We start from the raw sequence: 18,553 nt of genomic DNA on the forward strand, positions 1-18,553 counted from the left end.
GTGAGCAGAGTCCCCAGCCCGTCCAGATCGAGACTGAGGAAACTTACCAAGTGCGAGAGCTTCTTAACTCCAGGCGTCGAGGACGCATCCTGCAGTATCTGGTCGACTGGGAGGGGTACGGTCCGGAGGAACAATCTTGGGTCAACGCTGACAACATACTAGACCCCAACCTCATCACGGAGTTCCATCGGTTACATCCGGAGAAACCGGCCCCCCGACCACGCGGTAGACCTCGACGTCGGCTACCATCTCGCGCCAGGAGTCGCTCGCAGGGAGGGGGCTCTGTCACGGAGACGAACCCCGTGATTCCCTCTACTGGCCAGCAGAGGGCTCCATCTCCGGAATACTGACTCTCACATTCACCTACACTGATTCGCACTGCACTACCCATCATCCCCGCACCTCTACTCTGATCATCACACAGGTGCAGCTCATTGGCACGGATATATAAGCTGCACAACTCCATTAGCCAAACGCGAAGTCTTGTTTTGCTCCGGCTAACATTTCCAAGCGTTATTATCCGTGTTTGATTTTCTGTTACCAGTTTTGCTTGTTTACCGTCTCTTGAACCTTTGCTGCCTGACTCTCGACCTTGGATTGTTTATTGGACTCTGAATCTTGCCTGTTTCCCCTGAACTTCTGCTTGTGTTTGACGACGATTCTGGTTATCTCTACTGTTGTGTTTGCTGATCCTGATCCCTGCCTGTACGACCTCGAGTCTGTCAATAAAGCCTGCAAAATGGATTCCCTGTCTGATGATGTGTTACACACTCACACACATATATATATATATATATATATACACAAACACACGTGTACATATAGATATATAGATGTATGTGTGTTTGTGAGAGAAAAAAAAAACACTACATATAAATGTTTAGTGTGATGTAACTATATTTTACAATACGCATGTTGCTATATATGTTGCATAAGTGATTACTGGTGTCTTTACCTTTTGATATCGGCAGGCAAGTGTTGAAGCCAAGTTGTTAAACTTTTGCTGATTCCAGCGCATGGCCATGACTGTGAGCATGTCTGTGCGTCCTGCAAACAGAACGAAAAGTATTTTTTCACTCTTCTTCACAGTAGAGGTAGGGGAAAAACAGTGCAGACTTGTTGGGTACCAAATACTTTTCAGAAACAATAACTTAGTCTAGTACCGTGGTGTCAACCTGCTGTCTTTTGCCATTTGATTACATTCCAAGGAAAGGGTTAGTCGGTTAGTGGCACAGGACAGTGGGGAAGTAGCATGGAACAATGACACAGGACAACACGCAAATGGCATTGAGCACTGTAGCAGGACAGTAGGTGAGTATGGTAAGGTATGCACAACCAACAACAGTGCAGTATTTGCTCCAACTGACTATCATTATGATTTTCACCTCATATAAAATGAGGATGAAGGTATCGATCCACCCAACTGTCTTCAAGATTCTACTTTGTAAATCTGCTTTACTTGATATGGTCAGAGTCAGCATGTTCCACATCCTTGTCATCAGGATCAAATTTTGCTGTAGTTTGAACACTTCTCATAGAAGTGTGAGAAAAGTCACTTTATCAAAGAGTTTAGGCGCCTATTTGGCGCCTAAACTCTGGAATAACCTACCTAACATTGTTCGGGAGGCAGACACACTCTTGCAGTTTAAATCTAGATTAAAGACCCATCTCTTTAACCCGGCATACACATAACATACTAATATGCTTTTAATATCCAAATCCGTTAAAGGATTTTTAGGCTGCATTAATTAGGTAAACTGGAACCGGAACACTTCACATAACACCCGATGTACTACATCATTAGAAGAATGGCATCTACACTAATATTAGTCTGTTTCTCTCTTGTTCCGAGGTCACCGTGGCCACCAGATCCAGTCTGTGTCCAGATCAGAGGGTCACTGCAGTCACCCGGATCCAGTACGTATCCAGACCAGATGGTGGATCAGCACCTAGAAAGGACCTCTACTGCCCTGAAAGACAGCGGAGACCAGGACAACTAGAGCCCCAGATACAGATCCCCTGTAAAGACCTTGTCTCAGAGGAGCACCAGGACAAGACCACAGGAAACAGATGATTCTTCTGCACAATCTGACTTTGCTGCAGCCTGGAATTGAACTACTGGTTTCGTCTGGTCAGAGGAGAACTGGCCCCCCAACTGAGCCTGGTTTCTCCCAAGGTTTTTTTCTCCATTCTGTCACCGATGGAGTTTCGGTTCCTTGCCGCTGTCGCCTCTGGCTTGCTTAGTTGGGGTCACTTCATCTACAGCGATATCGTTGACTTGATTGCAAATTAAAACAGACACTATTTCAACTGAACAGAGATGACATCAATGAATTCAATGATGAACTGCCTTTAACTATCATTTTGCATTATTGAGACACTGTTTTCCAAATGAATGTTGTTCAGTGCTTTGGCGCAATGTATTTTGTTTAAAGCACTATATAAATAAAGGTGATTGATTGATTGATTGATCAAACTAGTTACACACTGTGTGTGTTTACATTACCTGCTTTTGACATGTGCTTTGTGGTAACAGCAATTCTCGAGAGGAAGGCATTGCATTGCTCCACCTCCTCCCCACGAGTCAAACCAGCCCCCTCCTGGTATGCCCCACTCCATTTTACCTTCAAATAAAAAAGAAAAAAATAATAAATCTAAGTGGCAACAATCTTATGTTTAGGGAAAGAACATCACATGAAAAGTCACATTTTCTTACCTCACATTTGAAGTCGTGGGCTTTGGCATGAAACACTGATAGAAATGGCTTCATGGAGAGCAGATCTTGAAGCTCAGGGCATCTCTCATTCACTCTCTGGAGGTAAGGCCAGTACTTGCACGCAACATCCATAGCAAAGAATTTCACCGGCTTACAAGCCATTTTTTTCTGGAGGTACAGGGGGTAAGCAAAAACCTCCCCCCTGAACTTATTAAGGGCACAAAGAAGAACACCATGCCGGCAAACTGCAAGTTCTAGGCCCTCCTCATCTATTTTGCTGGAGGACTTCTGTGACGTTTCTCGTGCTGCTGACCACTGTCCCCCACAGACACCTCTGCCAGAGGCCTAAAACATGGAAGATGGCTAACAGTTCAAACAAACTCCTATGTAGGACATGGTTTTACAAGTAAATATAGTGATGTTTTGCAAGTTTACATGTCTGGTTGAGGAATGGACATAGTCTACGAATCTTGCTACATCATCGTCCTTGGCTATGAATACACCATCGAAGATGGCTTGTTCCTCTGATCTAAAAGAAACACATATTGCCTTTTAATATTCATATGATTTTCATTATGATTTTACAGCAAAGTTACTTTCAAAATGATGAACTGTCAATCTAAACACTGGATTTTTTAAGTACCTTGCTGCACTCTTGAATCTATAGTGCTTACGGTTTCCATCAACAGAGACCGCAAGCATGTGTGGGGTGCATGCTGGGCAGTTAAAGTGGTCTTCCTGGATGAGTTTGTCCACTTCAAATCGGACTGCCTCCAACTCCAAAAAGCTTTTTCTGAAGCTGTCTGCTATGATCTTTCCAGTCTGTTTCAAAAGAGTACAGTAAACCAGAAACAGTAAAACAGATCAAGAAATTGAAGACCACTCTACACTGAAATAAGATAATATCCATCTAAACTGGATAAACTTTGGGATGTGTACTACTTTTGTTACATCCCTAGGATGTATGTCGTTGTTTTTATTAATTGTTGAGGTAGGTTTTCCCCACCCTTTGGGGTGTGTTTATGTATCATATGTGTTCTCTCACTCTCTACCGCTCTCTAATTGATAGGCAGGTCAAATTGCCCACAGGTGGTAGTCATCCGAGAGTGTGGGGCAGACGGTGCTGCTACAAAAGGGCAGAGGGAACACTGCTTGGGAGAGGCTCACTTCTCCCCTGCTCCAGACCTGCATTGTGTTCCTCCCTTGATGGTGTAAGGTTCAAGTAGTTGTTACGTGTTTTGAACTGAGTTGTATTCCTGTGCACAAGTGGTGTGTTGAAGCCACAAAGTGTAGCACATTTATTTTCTATTGTTATTTCTGTTAAGGTATTAAGAGGTATTGTTACTCACTTTATTTGATTTATCATTAGTATTGGAAGCCGTAGGGAGAGGGTGCCATTTTATTTTGTGCTCCATGTTTATCCCTGTTTTTGGTTAGTGAGGGAGTTGAGGAAAGCTTTTGTTGTTGATTTTCTTTTCTTTTACTTGGACAGATTTTTTAGTACTCCTCCTGCTAGTCAGCTGCTGTTTTGTTTGTTGTTTTGGCCAGGCCCTCTCCTGAAGACATTTGTTGCTTCCCTTAATAAATAAATTACTTATTTTCTTACTAAGTGGTGGTTTTATTTTCAGGAGCAGAGGACTGATGTGATTCCTCCACGTTTTTCTTTAATTCGTTCCTTTATAAATTTTAGTTACTCTGTTACTCCCACTCCCAACCCTAGACTGGGAAAGTGGATCGTAACAAGTGGGGGCTCGTCCGCTCGTCTTTTAATTGTCTATTGGTAAGTGCTCTTTCTCTCAAATTGTTTGACTGTTTTCGACTGTAGGTGGAGAGGAAAGTGTTGCAGTCATAGGCATAATGGAGTTTGACTTTACTGAGTTTACTCTTTGTCCTACAACAGAGGCCTTTAATCGTTGTACTAAGAAAGATCTTATTTTGGTGGCGGAGTTCTTCCATATTGATATTCGAAAAGATGTTACAAAACAAGTGCTGAAGGATGACCTGTTTGGGAAATTGGTAGATGCTGGTATTTTGCCAGAGGATTCTGAGGGTGGTGTTGCAGTTCAGTCTGAGGAGGTAGTGGAAACCGCAGCTGAAAATGTGAATCTCAGCTCTGTGGGGTCTCATGATCCTAGGTTTGCCTTAAAGTTAAAGGAAATGGAGCTTTTGATTAAAAAACAAGAATGTGAGGCAGAAATGATTAGGCTTCGTGTAGTAGAGACTCAGGGTGACCGAGACATCCAAATACGTAAACTGGATCTTGAAGCAAAGCGATTAGCTCAAAAGCCAGTTCCATCCCCGCGTACTAGGCTTCCATCCGTCTCATCACCTTTAAAATCTTCTGGCAGTACAGATACGCAGGACTTTTCCCATTCACCCTCCAGTGATACTTTTGATGTTGGTAGGTACATAAGACTTGTGCCTCCGTTTAGAGAGACGGAGGTTGATTCCTACTTTGTTGCATTTGAACGTGTTGCTGGTAAGTTGAGATGGCCAAAAGATATGTGGGCTCTGTTACTCCAGTGTAGCCTAACGGGGAAAGCACAGGAAGTTTGCTCTGCCCTTCCTATCGAAAGCTCTCTTGACTATGACATCGTTAAGTCTGCAGTTTTGCGAGCATATGAACTTGTCCCTGAGGCCTATAGACAGAAATTCCGCACTCATTCGAAAACAGTCAACCAAACATATGTTGAATTTGTGAGAGAGAAAAGGGTTATTTTTGAAAAATGGTGTCTGGCTAGCAAGGTTACTTCCTTGGAGGACTTGCAGGAACTAATCTTGTTAGAGGACTTCAAAAATTGTATTCCTACAAAGATTGTTGTTCACTTAAATGAACAAAAAGTGTCGATGCTAGCTAGAGCTGCAGTGTTGGCAGATGAGTTTGTGCTGACACACAGAAATGTCTTCTCAGCCCACACATCTGCCAAACTTTCGTTGATGCATGCAGAAAACTTGGTTGCCCCACCGGTTGTGCACTCGCCTGTTGTGCACCCGTCTAAAACTGAGATGCAGTCTAAAATTAGTCGTAAGTTTGCGAGTGGTGAAGAAAGGCGTGTCTGTTTTTTCTGCCTTGATCCAAACCATTTAATTTCAGACTGTAAGGCTTGGAAACAGAAAAGGATGTCCTCCAAACTCAAAAATGTAGCACTAGTACAAACTCTAGGTAATGCGAGCTCTCTTGGTGAAGAGAGTTATCAGCCTTTCTTGTTTAAAGGCACAGTTTCTCTATCTCCCGATTCTAGTTGTAAATCGGTAACAATCTTGCGTGACACTGGTGCAGCCCAGTCCTTCATATCTGCAACCGTCTTGCCTTTTTCCGCTGACTCGTTTACCGGTAATGACATCTTAATTCGTGGTATTAATATGCACTGTGTGAATGTACCACTTCACACTGTGTATCTGAAGTCTGACCTTGTGAGTGGGCCGGTCAGCTTAGCTGTGCGCCCACAATTACCTGTTGAGGGGGTTGATCTGATACTAGGAAATGACCTTGCGGGTGGCACTGTCTTTCCTAGGCCAGTTGTATCCTATAAACCTAGTACCACAAACAACCCTGATTTAGCAGCGAATTTCCCCTCTGCATTTCCCGCTTGTGCCGTTACCCGTGCCCAGTCAAAGAAATTTGAGGAGATGGTGGATCTCTCAGATTCCTTTTTGGTTAACGGTCCTAACTCAGTGGAGTGTGTCCTGTCTATAGTCCCTGACCTTGCTGTAGCTCGTGAGAAATTAAACCCTGAAACCCCACTGAAGGTAGATAGAGAACACTGCAGCACAGAAAGCAGACCCTTCCCTAGCCAAGTGTATATCAGTTGCTAGCAGCGCTACCCATACATCTGATTCAGGGGTGGTTTACTTCTGGGAAGGTGGATTGTTGATGCGTAGGTGGAAGCCCCAGCAAGAGGTTTTAGGTTGGCAGGAAGTGCGGCAGATTGTTTTACCTGCTGGTTATCGGCAACAAGTTTTGAAACTTGCCCATGAAAATACATTGTCTGGTCATGTGGGTATAACAAAAACCTACCAGCGAATTACCAGGTACTTTTTCTGGCCTGCTCTTAAGTCAGCCGTGTCCAGATTCTGTAAGTCTTGTCATGTGTGCCAGATGGCAGGTAAACCCAATCAGAAGATTCCACCAGCACCCCTGTGCCCTATTCCAGCTGTGGGTGAGCCGTTCGAACGCTTAATTGTTGACTGTGTTGGACCGTTGCCCAAAGCCAAATCAGGACAGCAGTATATATTGACCATTATGTGTGCTGCAACCCGTTTCCCTGAGGCCGTTCCGATACGTACATTGAAATCTAAAGTTGTTGTAAAAGAATTGCTCAAATTTTGTACCACTTTTGGATTGCCAAAAGTGATTCAGAGTGACCAAGGGTCAAATTTTACTTCGAGAATTTTTAAACAGGCTCTCGAGACACTTGGCATAAGTCACCAAATGTCTACAGCATATCATCCTGAGTCCCAAGGGGCTCTCGAAAGATTTCATCAAACCTTGAAAACACTGCTGCGTCGTTATTGTGTGGAAACTGGGAGAGATTGGGTAGAGGGTCTTCCTTTCCTAATGTTTGCAATTAGAGAGTCTGTGCAAGAATCTCTTGGCTTTAGCCCATCTGAACTTGTGTTTGGCCATACAGTTCGGGGCCCTCTGAAGTTGTTAAGCGAGCAATTGTCGGAACAAAGTTCTAAACCCGTTCCTGTCGATGATTATGTCACTTCTATCCGTGAGAGGTTGCACAAAGCCCAAAGTCTTGCCAAACTTCATCTTTCCTCTGCTCAGACTAGGATGAAGGTGCGTTTCGACAAAAGGGCTGTAAAAAGAGACTTTCGCCCAGGTGATTCTGTGTTGGTTCTACTTCCAACCCCTGGTTCCATCTCGCAAGCAAAATTCTCTGGTCCATACCTGGTTGAAAGGAAGTTAAATGACAACAACTTGCTTGTAGCTACTCCTGATAGAAAATGTAAGAGTCGTGTGTGTCATGTAAACAGACTTAAGACCTATGTAGACAGAACTCACTATGAAGTGAATGCAGAACAGACTGAGTGTCCACCGCTACCTGCCGCTATTGCCACTGTGGGTGTAGTGGCAAATTACTCCTTGGAGGAGGATGGCTTGATGTGCTTTGATGTCCCAATCCCCTCTATTCCTCTGAAGAATTCTGCTGTTCTGAAAAACCTTTCCCCTTTCCTTTGTCATCTTTCCGTTGAACAGGCTAAAGATTTAATCCAGTTACTGAATACTTTTCCCACCCTGTTTAGTGATGTGCCCGGTAGAACAACTGTGTGTGTGCACGACATTGATGTTGGTGATGTAGCCCCTATAAAACAACATCCTTATAGGGTTAATCCACAGAAACATGCGGTTATGCAGACCGAAGTTGAGTATATGCTGCATCATGGAATTGCTACGCCCAGCCAGAGTCCTTGGAGTTCCCCTTGCTTGCTTGTTCCAAAGCCTGATAATAGCTTTCGGTTTTGCACTGATTATCGGAAGGTCAACAGCGTAACAAAACCTGACTCTTTTCCCCTACCCAGAATGGAAGACTGTGTTGATAGAATTGGCTTGGCAAAATATGTCACCAAATTAGATTTGTTAAAAGGCTATTGGCAGGTGCCCCTCACTCAACGTGCCTCTGAAGTTTCTGCTTTCGTCACCCCTGATAGTTTTCTGCAATACAGAGTCCTAGCTTTTGGGATGCGAAATGCGCCTGCTACCTTTCAGCGCATGATGAGTCGAATACTGTTCGATGTACCAAACAGTGAAGTGTATCTGGATGATATAGTGGTTTATTCAGATAGCTGGAGCGACCACTTAAAAACCATTGAAAAGGTTTTCGAACGCCTGGCCACAGCTTCATTGACACTAAACCTCGCTAAGTGCGAGTTTGCAAAAGGGGTTGTTACGTATTTGGGCAAGCAAGTAGGCCAGGGAATGATTAAACCAGTTGAGGCAAAAATTTCAGCCATACTCCAGTTTCCGGTGCCTTGCAACAAACGTGAATTAAGACGCTTCCTTGGAATGACTGGATATTATCGGAGTTTTTGTCCCAATTTCTCTGCCGTTGTCTCTCCACTCACAGACCTTCTTAGTACAAACAAGAAGTTTGTATGGACCGGTGATTGTCAACTTGCATTTGAGGCTGCTAAGGATCTGCTCTGTCATGCCCCTGTCCTGTCTGCCCCAAACTTCAAATTGCCTTTTAGTTTACAAGTGGATGCAAGTGCTACAGGAGCTGGTGCGGTCCTACTACAGGAGGATGAGTACCATATTGAACATCCCGTTTCCTACTTTTCTAAGAAGTTCTCGAGAGTACAACAGAACTATAGTGTAATCGAAAAGGAGGCTTTGGCCTTATTACTTGCTCTCCAGCATTTTGATGTATATGTAGGGAGTAACTCCAATGCTATCGTTGTGTACACTGACCATAACCCTTTGGTGTTCCTATCCCGTATGTCAGGTTCCAACCAGCGATTACTATGGTGGTCTCTCGCTGTCCAAGGATATAATCTGGACATCCGTCATAAGAAGGGTGCTGAAAATGTTATGGCAGATGCTCTCTCCAGAGTATGAAATTGTTCTGACATTTGCATCCTCTATATGGTATTGTGAATCTGATTACTACAAACTGTGGTTTGTATTCTTGGTGGTGGGGGTGTTACATCCCTAGGATGTATGTCGTTGTTTTTATTAATTGTTGAGGTAGGTTTTCCCCACCCTTTGGGGTGTGTTTATGTATCATATGTGTTCTCTCACTCTCTACCGCTCTCTAATTGATAGGCAGGTCAAATTGCCCACAGGTGGTAGTCATCCGAGAGTGTGGGGCAGACGGTGCTGCTACAAAAGGGCAGAGGGAACACTGCTTGGGAGAGGCTCACTTCTCCCCTGCTCCAGACCTGCATTGTGTTCCTCCCTTGATGGTGTAAGGTTCAAGTAGTTGTTACGTGTTTTGAACTGAGTTGTATTCCTGTGCACAAGTGGTGTGTTGAAGCCACAAAGTGTAGCACATTTATTTTCTATTGTTATTTCTGTTAAGGTATTAAGAGGTATTGTAACTCAGTTTATTTGATTTATCATTAGTATTGGAAGCCGTAGGGAGAGGGTGCCATTTTATTTTGTGCTCCATGTTTATCCCTGTTTTTGGTTAGTGAGGGAGTTGAGGAAAGCTTTTGTTGTTGATTTTCTTTTCTTTTACTTGGATAGATTATTTAGTACTCCTCCTGCTAGTCAGCTGCTGTTTTGTTTGTTGTTTTGGCCAGGCCCTCTCCTGAAGACATTTGTTGCTTCCCTTAATAAATAAATTACTTATTTTCTTACTAAGTGGTGGTTTTATTTTCTGGAGCAGAGGACTGATGTGATTCCTCCACGTTTTTCTTTAATTCGTTCCTTTATAAATTTTAGTTACTCTGTTACTCCCACTCCCAACCCTAGACTGGGAAAGTGGATCGTAACACTTTCATGACCTCTGATAATAAACATCAAAGGAAAAGAACCTGAATTGAAGAAGAACTTGACACTCTACATCTCTAGCCAAAAAAAGCTACAGTTTGTTCCAGTTTGTTTAAGAGTTAGCCAGTGCAACGTTTGGCCAGAATGTTTCCAAATGAGCATTTATGTGATCAGCAAATGATATTAGGGAGAACACATCAAGGTGTGTCCCCTTCTTCACAAAACACTCAGTGCAAACTACATGACAGCATGGGTTGCTAGCCGTTTATACACCTGTGACAAAAGGTCTGAATTTAACACATCCCTAAACAGTGTAAATGTTCATGTGTACTTGACCTCATACTGTAATTGTGAGTTACTCTAAGATTATCACCACAAATACTTACACGGCCAAAGCGGACAGTTCGTTTATCTAGCATTCTAAGAAATGCTAGGCTGGACATCCCAGGTGCTGCCATCTTCAACTCCTCAAAGGAAAATAGGATGTCTGTAGCATATACTGTAGAAAATTGTGAAGTAGCAGGCCAGAAGTCATTATGGACCAGCTCATCCACTCCAGCATGCCATGTGGCTTCGCATACCTCACATTTCAACTCTGGCAAGTTGAGATCATATCGGCCTGGGAAAAGGAAAGAATTACATATGTACATTTAATTCTGACACTGAAGTGGGAACCTTTGACTATCAGGAGGACTCTAGCGAGGTTTCCATTAAACTTATTTGCATTTGATATTTGCATTAATGAAAATTCAGCTCAAGAATCTGTGTAAGCTTCCATCAGCTGTTTAATGTGAATTAAAAATGGACATTAGACTAATCAGGGGATGTGTTCTGACCAGCTTTGGGATCAAAATGTCTCCAGGACAACATTGAAACATGGTAAATGTGCATATATGCTTATTAAACTGTTTCCATAAACTTTAATTGCACTACGCCTTATTCACATCAAGAGTTAATCCACCCCCATCAATCAAATCAGATTTATATTTGCATTAAGGGACTTATCCGCATTTGCAGGTGTTTTCAATTTAGCATTTCTTATGCACATAACTGAAATTTGAATTAACAAGTTGGATGGAAACTCAGTCTTAAATATTTTTAAGGACTTAAATACAAAGGGCTAAACAAGGCAGCAAAGAACAGGTGAACTAAGGCAGGGACTGATAACTAGATACAGGTGAGGGGCAGAGACAGGAACAGGAACATATGGCAGGGATAAACAAAGGAGCACAAAACCAGGAAGTAAACAAGGGGAACACAGAAAGTAACACAAGGAGCAGACATGATGGATAGGGGACCAGGACAAGACAGTAGATGACATGACAGTCAGAATGGGAAGAAAGTGATTCATGTCAGATGGGGTGTATTTTAGAAATTGTCACTTAAGCGGAAGTGACACCCATCCCCAAAGTTCTCCTTACCATTCATTGTAACCACAGCAGTAGGTTTTCCAGTGATGACACTTAATCTCTGAGAACAGCTACATATTGTCCCTGGCATCTCCAAGGGTACAAGACACACTTGAAAAAAAATAAACATTCATGAGAATAGTTAGAGGATAGAAGATAAAGACTAACATACACTGCCCTTCAAAAGTTTGGAAACACCCCTGGCAAAGTGTGGTTTTGGATGATATCAACATAAATCCTTAGCAGTTTTTGGTGCAAATACAGTACATTAATGTAACTTTATGTAACAAATACAGTACATTAATGTAATGTCCAAAACCCCACTTTTCTAGGGCATTTCCAAACTTTTGGAGGGCAGTCTATGTCAGCTTTTTAAGACCAGATATTCTTTATGGCTTAATTGTTTGATCAGAAATGATTTAGGTTTTAGTATTTAGTTTTAGATAACTGGAATTAACAAGTCAGAAAAAGTGACTCAAAAACTACAACTTACCACACTGGGTAAGAACCTTCTCCACAAAACATGATGTTGGTGGCAACGGCTGAAAGAAGCCTTCTCTAATTGAGTCCCTGTTGTGGAAGACTTGAGCCTTGTGGATGTTGATGTCACAACGGGCACAGAGAAAGGCGTGTGGTCGACAGTCACAACAGTGGATCATAGCTGGACTGGAGTCACATTTCTGGCAGACTGGACTGGCCACATGCTGCTTAGCCACCATGTTGTCCACCAACCGGGGCCTCACTTTCGCCCACCACTCAGAAACAAGACTTTTTCTTAATGACCAATCACTGGAGGCTTGTGGTGGTGTTTCGTTGTCATCTAAGTCTTCACCCAGTGAGCAACTTAGCTCTTGAAGGAAAGACTCTGTTAAACAATGGACAGTATTCCAAAAGAGCAGGTTATTAAACAAAAAAGTATATCACCGAACAACAGTCATTCTGAAGTGTGTAATAACGGTGTTTCTTATCGTACTTACACAAAAATATGGAATGTGTATTACATTCATATTATTAATTAACATGCAGTTTCACAGTGCAGAGTCAATATAGGACATACCAGCGTTTACGTGAGAAAAGTCACAGGTCATTTCCACACTGGTTTCCGGAGCCCTGAGAAGGGAACCACCAGTCTTTCCAGTTTGTCTGTGGCCAACACCTGCTGTAGAATAAAACTTGTAAATTTACAATTACAAACACATACACTGTCATTTTGTTTAAAAGGCATTAATGGTAAAGTTTTAGCATCGCTTTTCCTTAAAGTATATATAGTATGTACGTAATATAATAATAATAATAATCATATTTTCTAATTCAAACCCATGACTTGTGACATGTTTATATCTCATTCTAAAAGGTAAATATAGATCTAGAGATAAAATCTAGATCTTAATTAACATGAATGAAAAGAAAGTCTGACCTGCTTGTTTTCTGGAGGATCTTGGCCTCCCATAAATAATGTTCCCTTCGCTATCCCTCTTAATCCACTTCACAAATGGCTGGCTGGTGGATGGCTGGATTGCTGATGCTGCCTCCAGTTGCTTGTTGACGATCTCATGCAGCCTTTGGAGTGCATTCATGTCTTCTGCCTGGCTGACAAGACTGTTGACCTCCTCCAAGAGCCGGTTCGGATCTGACATGATGCACAACAAACAAAAGTGCACAAGGACAAACACACTACTAAGAGAGGAGAGGAGAGAGAGCGAGAGAGAACAATACAAAAGTGAGAACAGAGAGAAAGACAATACAAACGTGGCTTTTAAAAATGCCTTTTGTAGTTAGCTGCTGATTTTGTTGTAAATAATAAACTGTATTTGAGAACCTGTTGATAAAGAGAAAAATAAATCAGTATAGAATTTATAACTAAACTACACATTACAATATTCTAACACACACACACACATTACATCTGAACATAGAGTATGGATTATGTTTACATGTTTATGTCTATAGGATATTTGCTGACATTCTAATCAAAATTTTGATTAGAAATATGGCAGTAGACTGTGGCACAACTCGTTAGCATCTAGGCTGCATAGTTGCAACAAAGAATATCATATTTGAAATCGGATATGCCAATCACACCTATTTTAATTTGGTCATTAACAGTACCTAACCCTTGGGTAATTTTTAACGTTAGCTAACAATATTTAGTACCATGCACACATTTCATTTGGTGCAACAAGCTTATATTATGCCCATCCCAATACCATGACATCACTACAATGTGCAAAAATAGTACCAAACACAACAACTGGCAACAACTTTATGGCATGAGCTAATTGTATTTTGATAAGCAAAGATATAATATGTCTAATTCTAGACTGAGTGCAATACTTACACGTGTTTGGAAATCGAGAAACGCAATGGTACATGGGATCGTCGCATGCAATGATGTAAAACTGCTGAAGTAGTTGATTGGCCAACTTGAAGTAGTGTACAGATGCAAGAACATTTATTATTATTATTATTATTATTATTATTATTATTATTTTGTACAACTGCTCCGGTCGAACTATAATATGCACATTATTCGCTTGTTAAGTCTGATGTCACGTAGCAGCGCTTCCGTGTCCAAACGTTCTATCAGTTACCAAGAGAAAACAACAAAAGGTGCTAATATAAACTCACAATGTGATACAATACTAGCGAAAAAGTTATAATCTTAACCTTTAACTCCATACCGAAGTCCCAGATAGCCAGACAATGAAAATATAAATATAAAAAAAATATCTAAAAAATATTTGTGTTTGGGACGCTGTGAGCACGGAGACTGTAGTGTATACCGTAAGTTTGAAAGCGTTAAGCTTAAATTATTAATATGAATAAACAGTGCTCATAAACGGCTGCTGAGATCGTATTCTCAAGTGAAACGAGTTGAGGCTTGGACCCGGAAGCAGCGCTTCTTACGTCATCACTTAACAACCGAATAGCCGCTCTTTCTGAACTTCCAAGTCGTAGATTAACTGCTGTGTTGCTTGGCAACGCCAAGCAAAGTTTGGATCTATTTTGGGGGCGGAGGATGAACGAACAGAAATTAAATCTAAACGGAAGAAAATACAAATAGATGTCTTAAAACTTCTTTCGTTGGTAATGGAACTGTTGTATAAAATCAATATAAAAAGTATAACGCGCAAATCGCTTCATTATAAAGAGCGCAAATCGATTTTGACCCTCTGCATGAGTCAAAATCCGACGTTGAGGGTGTGAGCCATTTAAAAAGTCTATCCTCTCTGATCCTCTGCAGACTTAAACCTGATGTATTTTTTATTGCAAGATAATGCCTACATCTAGCCAAATTATTTGTCATTATGACCGTGAAACCTAAACTCTCCAGTCCATGCAAGAGATTCGTTGGTTGACCCTCCACCTGCGTCAGAATCCGAAGATGAGGGATTTATATGGACGTGTATAGGACGGCCCTCTGCGTTGAAAAGCGACGCAAAGGGGGTACCTTCTGCCTCGGATGTTGACGCCAGGGGGCAATGACCAAGCGTCGATATGTGACGAGGAGGGGGTGAGACTGTGTTGCCTTTCGCCGAACAATACTGAAAGCTAAGATGGAGAAACAGATGATCAAGGATAGACATTTTTTAAATGAATCTAATATCAGAGCTGGAAATACATTTATTATTTGCTGAAACTTATGCATCTTCATGGAGAGCGGGTCATGGTTGCCCAGCAACAGCAGACGCCACTAGAGCGCAAGCGCAGATTACAGTGCTTTGGAAATAAGGAAAGCGGCGCGCCTAGCGTTTTCCACACGTTTTCAGTCGCGACATCATGCAAATGTGGTTTTGTTTTGAAGGATACATTTTTTATTTTATTTTTTTTGCTGGACTCGGTCGAGATCAACTAGAAGACTTGGCGAGTCCAATGGCCAAGTCCGAGACAACAGAAAAATGTCTCAAGACCGGACTAGAGTACTACAGCCCTAAAAATAATGCTTATGGATCGGACAATTTCGTCATAGAGCATGAAGCTGTCAAATGGGCTACTTATTTACCCCAATAACTTTTGTGGATAACTCCCATTTTCATACACAGCACAATTTTACAACACCAGTAACAACAGCCCATGTTCCTCATGAAATGATTGACAAAACACAATGAACAGTGAATAGGTGAAAGGGACAACACATTAGTCAAGAGAGAATATTTAATAATTATAGAAGATCATCACAAAATTAACTGATGGTAAGTACATCACCACATCATTTCTGCCTGCATTACACACAAATCAAACATTGTGCAAGTAAAGTGCACACATTTACTACAAATAGAATGACAATGGAAGTATATTAGCTGTTTAGTCTTTAGTTTTATTATAATTTAATTAATCTTGACTGATAAAAACTTTGTACAACACATGTTACATTTGATACAGAAAGAGAGAGTTAATATACAGATTTACAGATGACTTAGCTTTGAAAATGTTCTGTTGCGCTTCTGTTTGGGTTGTGAGAGTTGTCGATTTTGGGTCCGTTATATATGATTGTGATGGATATTGAAGAGAGAGGACTCAAATGCGAGGGCAAAATGACAGTCTTTAATCCAACAAAGGAAAGCCACAGGAAAATCCAACAAAGGAGTACAAAGATGAAAACTAAGGAAGACCCGAAGGCTGGGTTAAACTAACACAGGAAACCTCCGTGGCTGGAACGACCAGAAGGCTGGCGAGGTGGAGGCTTTGACTGGGCTCAGGGGAGAGCCGGGGATCGGAGCTCGCAGTGCGGGGCGGTCGCGGCGTAGAACAGCAGGTAAGGTTCTGTGGGGTGCAATGGGTGAGCACAGAGATGTACAGGTAACGATAGTAGACAACTAACTTCACCCCGACTGGACAGGACAGGACAGGACAAGACCAACTGCTAACATGGACGCCAAAGGCAACGGCTTCATTCGGAAGTAACAATCTGACAATGAGACACGGGAACGAGAGGGTAGAAGTAGCCCAAATAACGAGGCAAGATGAGAACCAGGTGGAGGGGGAATTATCTTAATGAGAAGTGAAGACAGCTGTGACACAGAAGCGAAGAGCGAGGGAGACAGGAGGGGATAAACCAGCAGGGGGAGACAGAGAGAGAAAAAGAGAGAGATAGAGACAGGATCATGACAAGACCATGACAGTACCATCTCCTCAAAGAGCGCCTCCAGGCGCTCCAGCGGGGAAATGCTGGCGAGACCGGAGGAAATCATCAATGAGCGAGGGGTCCAGGATATCCTTAGGGGAGACCCAACTCCTCTCCTCAGGACCATACCCCTGCCAATCGACCAAGTATTGGTGTCCACGACCCCGACGCCGCCTATCTATGATCCTGCGGACGGTGTAGACCGGGGAGTCTTCGATACGAACGGCAGAGAAGGACATGGGAGGGGGGGAGCGAGAGGTCGGTTTAATGCAGGAGACGTGAAACACCGGGTGAACACGACGAAGATTATGCGGCAACCGGAGTTTGACGGCGACAGGGTTAACGATCTTGATAATGCGGAACGGCCCGATGAAGCGGGGAGCCAGTTTACGGGAGTCAGACTGGAGGGGTAAATTAGATGTAGAAAGCCAAACCCTCTGACCCGCGACATAGCGAGGACTCTTGACACGCGATTTATTGGCAGCCACGCACATGCGTCTCTTAGAACGACAAAGTGCGGATCTCACCCTCTTCCAGGTTCGTTTACAGCGACTGATAAAGGTCTGAACGGACGGGCAGAGAGAATCGGTCTCTTGGGACGAAAATAAGGGCGGTTGATAGCCGAGGCAACACTGAAAGGGAGAGATACCAGAGGCCGAGGAGGGGAGGGAATTATGAGCATACTCAGCCCAGGAAAGCTGTTTGACCCAAGACGAGGGATTGCGAAAGGCTAGACTGCGGAGCATGCGGGCAACAATCTGATTGGCTCGCTCGGCCTGGCCGTTAGTCTGTGGGTGAAAACCCGAGGAAAGGCTAGCAGTGGCACCTATGAGACGGCAAAATTCTTTCCAGAACTGCGAGGCGAATTGCGGACCCCTATCGGACACGACGTCGGTGGGCAACCCGTGAAACTTAAACACATTATCAATCATAATCTGGGCCGTTTCCCTCGCAGAGGGCAGTTTGGTAAGAGGAATGAAGTGCGCTGATTTTGAGAAGCGGTCGACTACCGTCAGGATGACAGTCTTACCGGCTGAGGGCGGAAGACCGGTGATAAAGTCGAGAGCTATATGGGACCACAGGCGAGAGGGAACAGGTAGCGGTCGGAGAAGACCAGCAGGCGGAGAGTTGCCTGCTTTGGTTTGGGCACAAACAGAGCAGGCAGCGATAAAGCGGCGCGCATCACGTTCTAAAGAGGGCCACCAGAAACGCTGGCGGATAAATGCGACAGTGCCTCGAGCACCGGGATGAACTGCTAGTCTAGAGGAATGGGCCCATTGAAGAACCGCTAATCGTGTGGGAACTGGGACAAAGAGGCTGCCCCTAGGGCAGTTACGGGGAGTAGCGACGTGAGAGAGAGCGCGTTTAACCTGTCTCTCGATCCCCCAGACCGTAGCCCCCACCACCCGACCGGAAGGAATAATCTCCTCTCGGGGGGTGCGGCCGATCGAGGGATCGAAAAGTCGAGACAACGCATCTGGTTTACCGTTCTTAGAGCCTGGACGGTATGAAATGACAAAATCAAAACGCGTAAAGAAAAGGGCCCAGCGAGCCTGACGCGAGTTCAATCTCTTGGCGGAGCGAATGTATTCTAAATTGCGATGATCCGTCAAAACAATAAAAGGAACAGAAGATCCCTCTAACCACTGCCGCCACTCACCCAATGCCAGGCGGATGGCGAGGAGCTCCCGATTCCCGACATCATAATTACGTTCAGCGGGGGAAAGGCGGTGGGAGAAGTACGCGCAAGGGTGTATCTTATTATCCGACGCTGACCGCTGGGAAAGAACGGCTCCCACCCCTACCTCGGAGGCATCGACCTCAACGATAAACTGTCTTGAGCTATCTGGAGTGCGGAGGAT

The 18,553-nt window shown here is 43.4% G+C and overlaps 1 protein-coding gene and 1 long non-coding RNA gene across 2 annotated transcripts; both read right to left on the bottom strand.

The window, feature by feature from the left end:
- Positions 1-901: 901 nt before the first annotated feature.
- On the bottom strand, positions 902-10,679 carry LOC113091229 (uncharacterized). The gene is made up of 6 exons (XM_026256648.1): positions 10,544-10,679; positions 3,360-3,538; positions 3,152-3,245; positions 2,717-3,061; positions 2,507-2,624; positions 902-1,047 (listed from the first exon to the last, which is right to left on the bottom strand). Exons 1-6 carry the CDS (start codon positions 10,613-10,615, stop codon positions 902-904), a joined length of 954 nt encoding a protein of 317 aa, XP_026112433.1. The 5' UTR covers positions 10,616-10,679.
- Positions 10,680-12,065: 1,386 nt separating this feature from the next.
- LOC113091236 (uncharacterized) lies at positions 12,066-13,091 on the bottom strand. The gene is made up of 3 exons (XR_003287314.1): positions 12,984-13,091; positions 12,624-12,725; positions 12,066-12,431 (listed from the first exon to the last, which is right to left on the bottom strand). It is a non-coding gene; the product is annotated as an uncharacterized LOC113091236 (long non-coding RNA).
- Positions 13,092-18,553: the final 5,462 nt, after the last annotated feature.

This window comes from Carassius auratus, unplaced genomic scaffold (genome assembly GCF_003368295.1).
Source record: "Carassius auratus strain Wakin unplaced genomic scaffold, ASM336829v1 scaf_tig00214145, whole genome shotgun sequence".
Taxonomy (NCBI): Eukaryota; Metazoa; Chordata; class Actinopteri; order Cypriniformes; family Cyprinidae; genus Carassius; species Carassius auratus.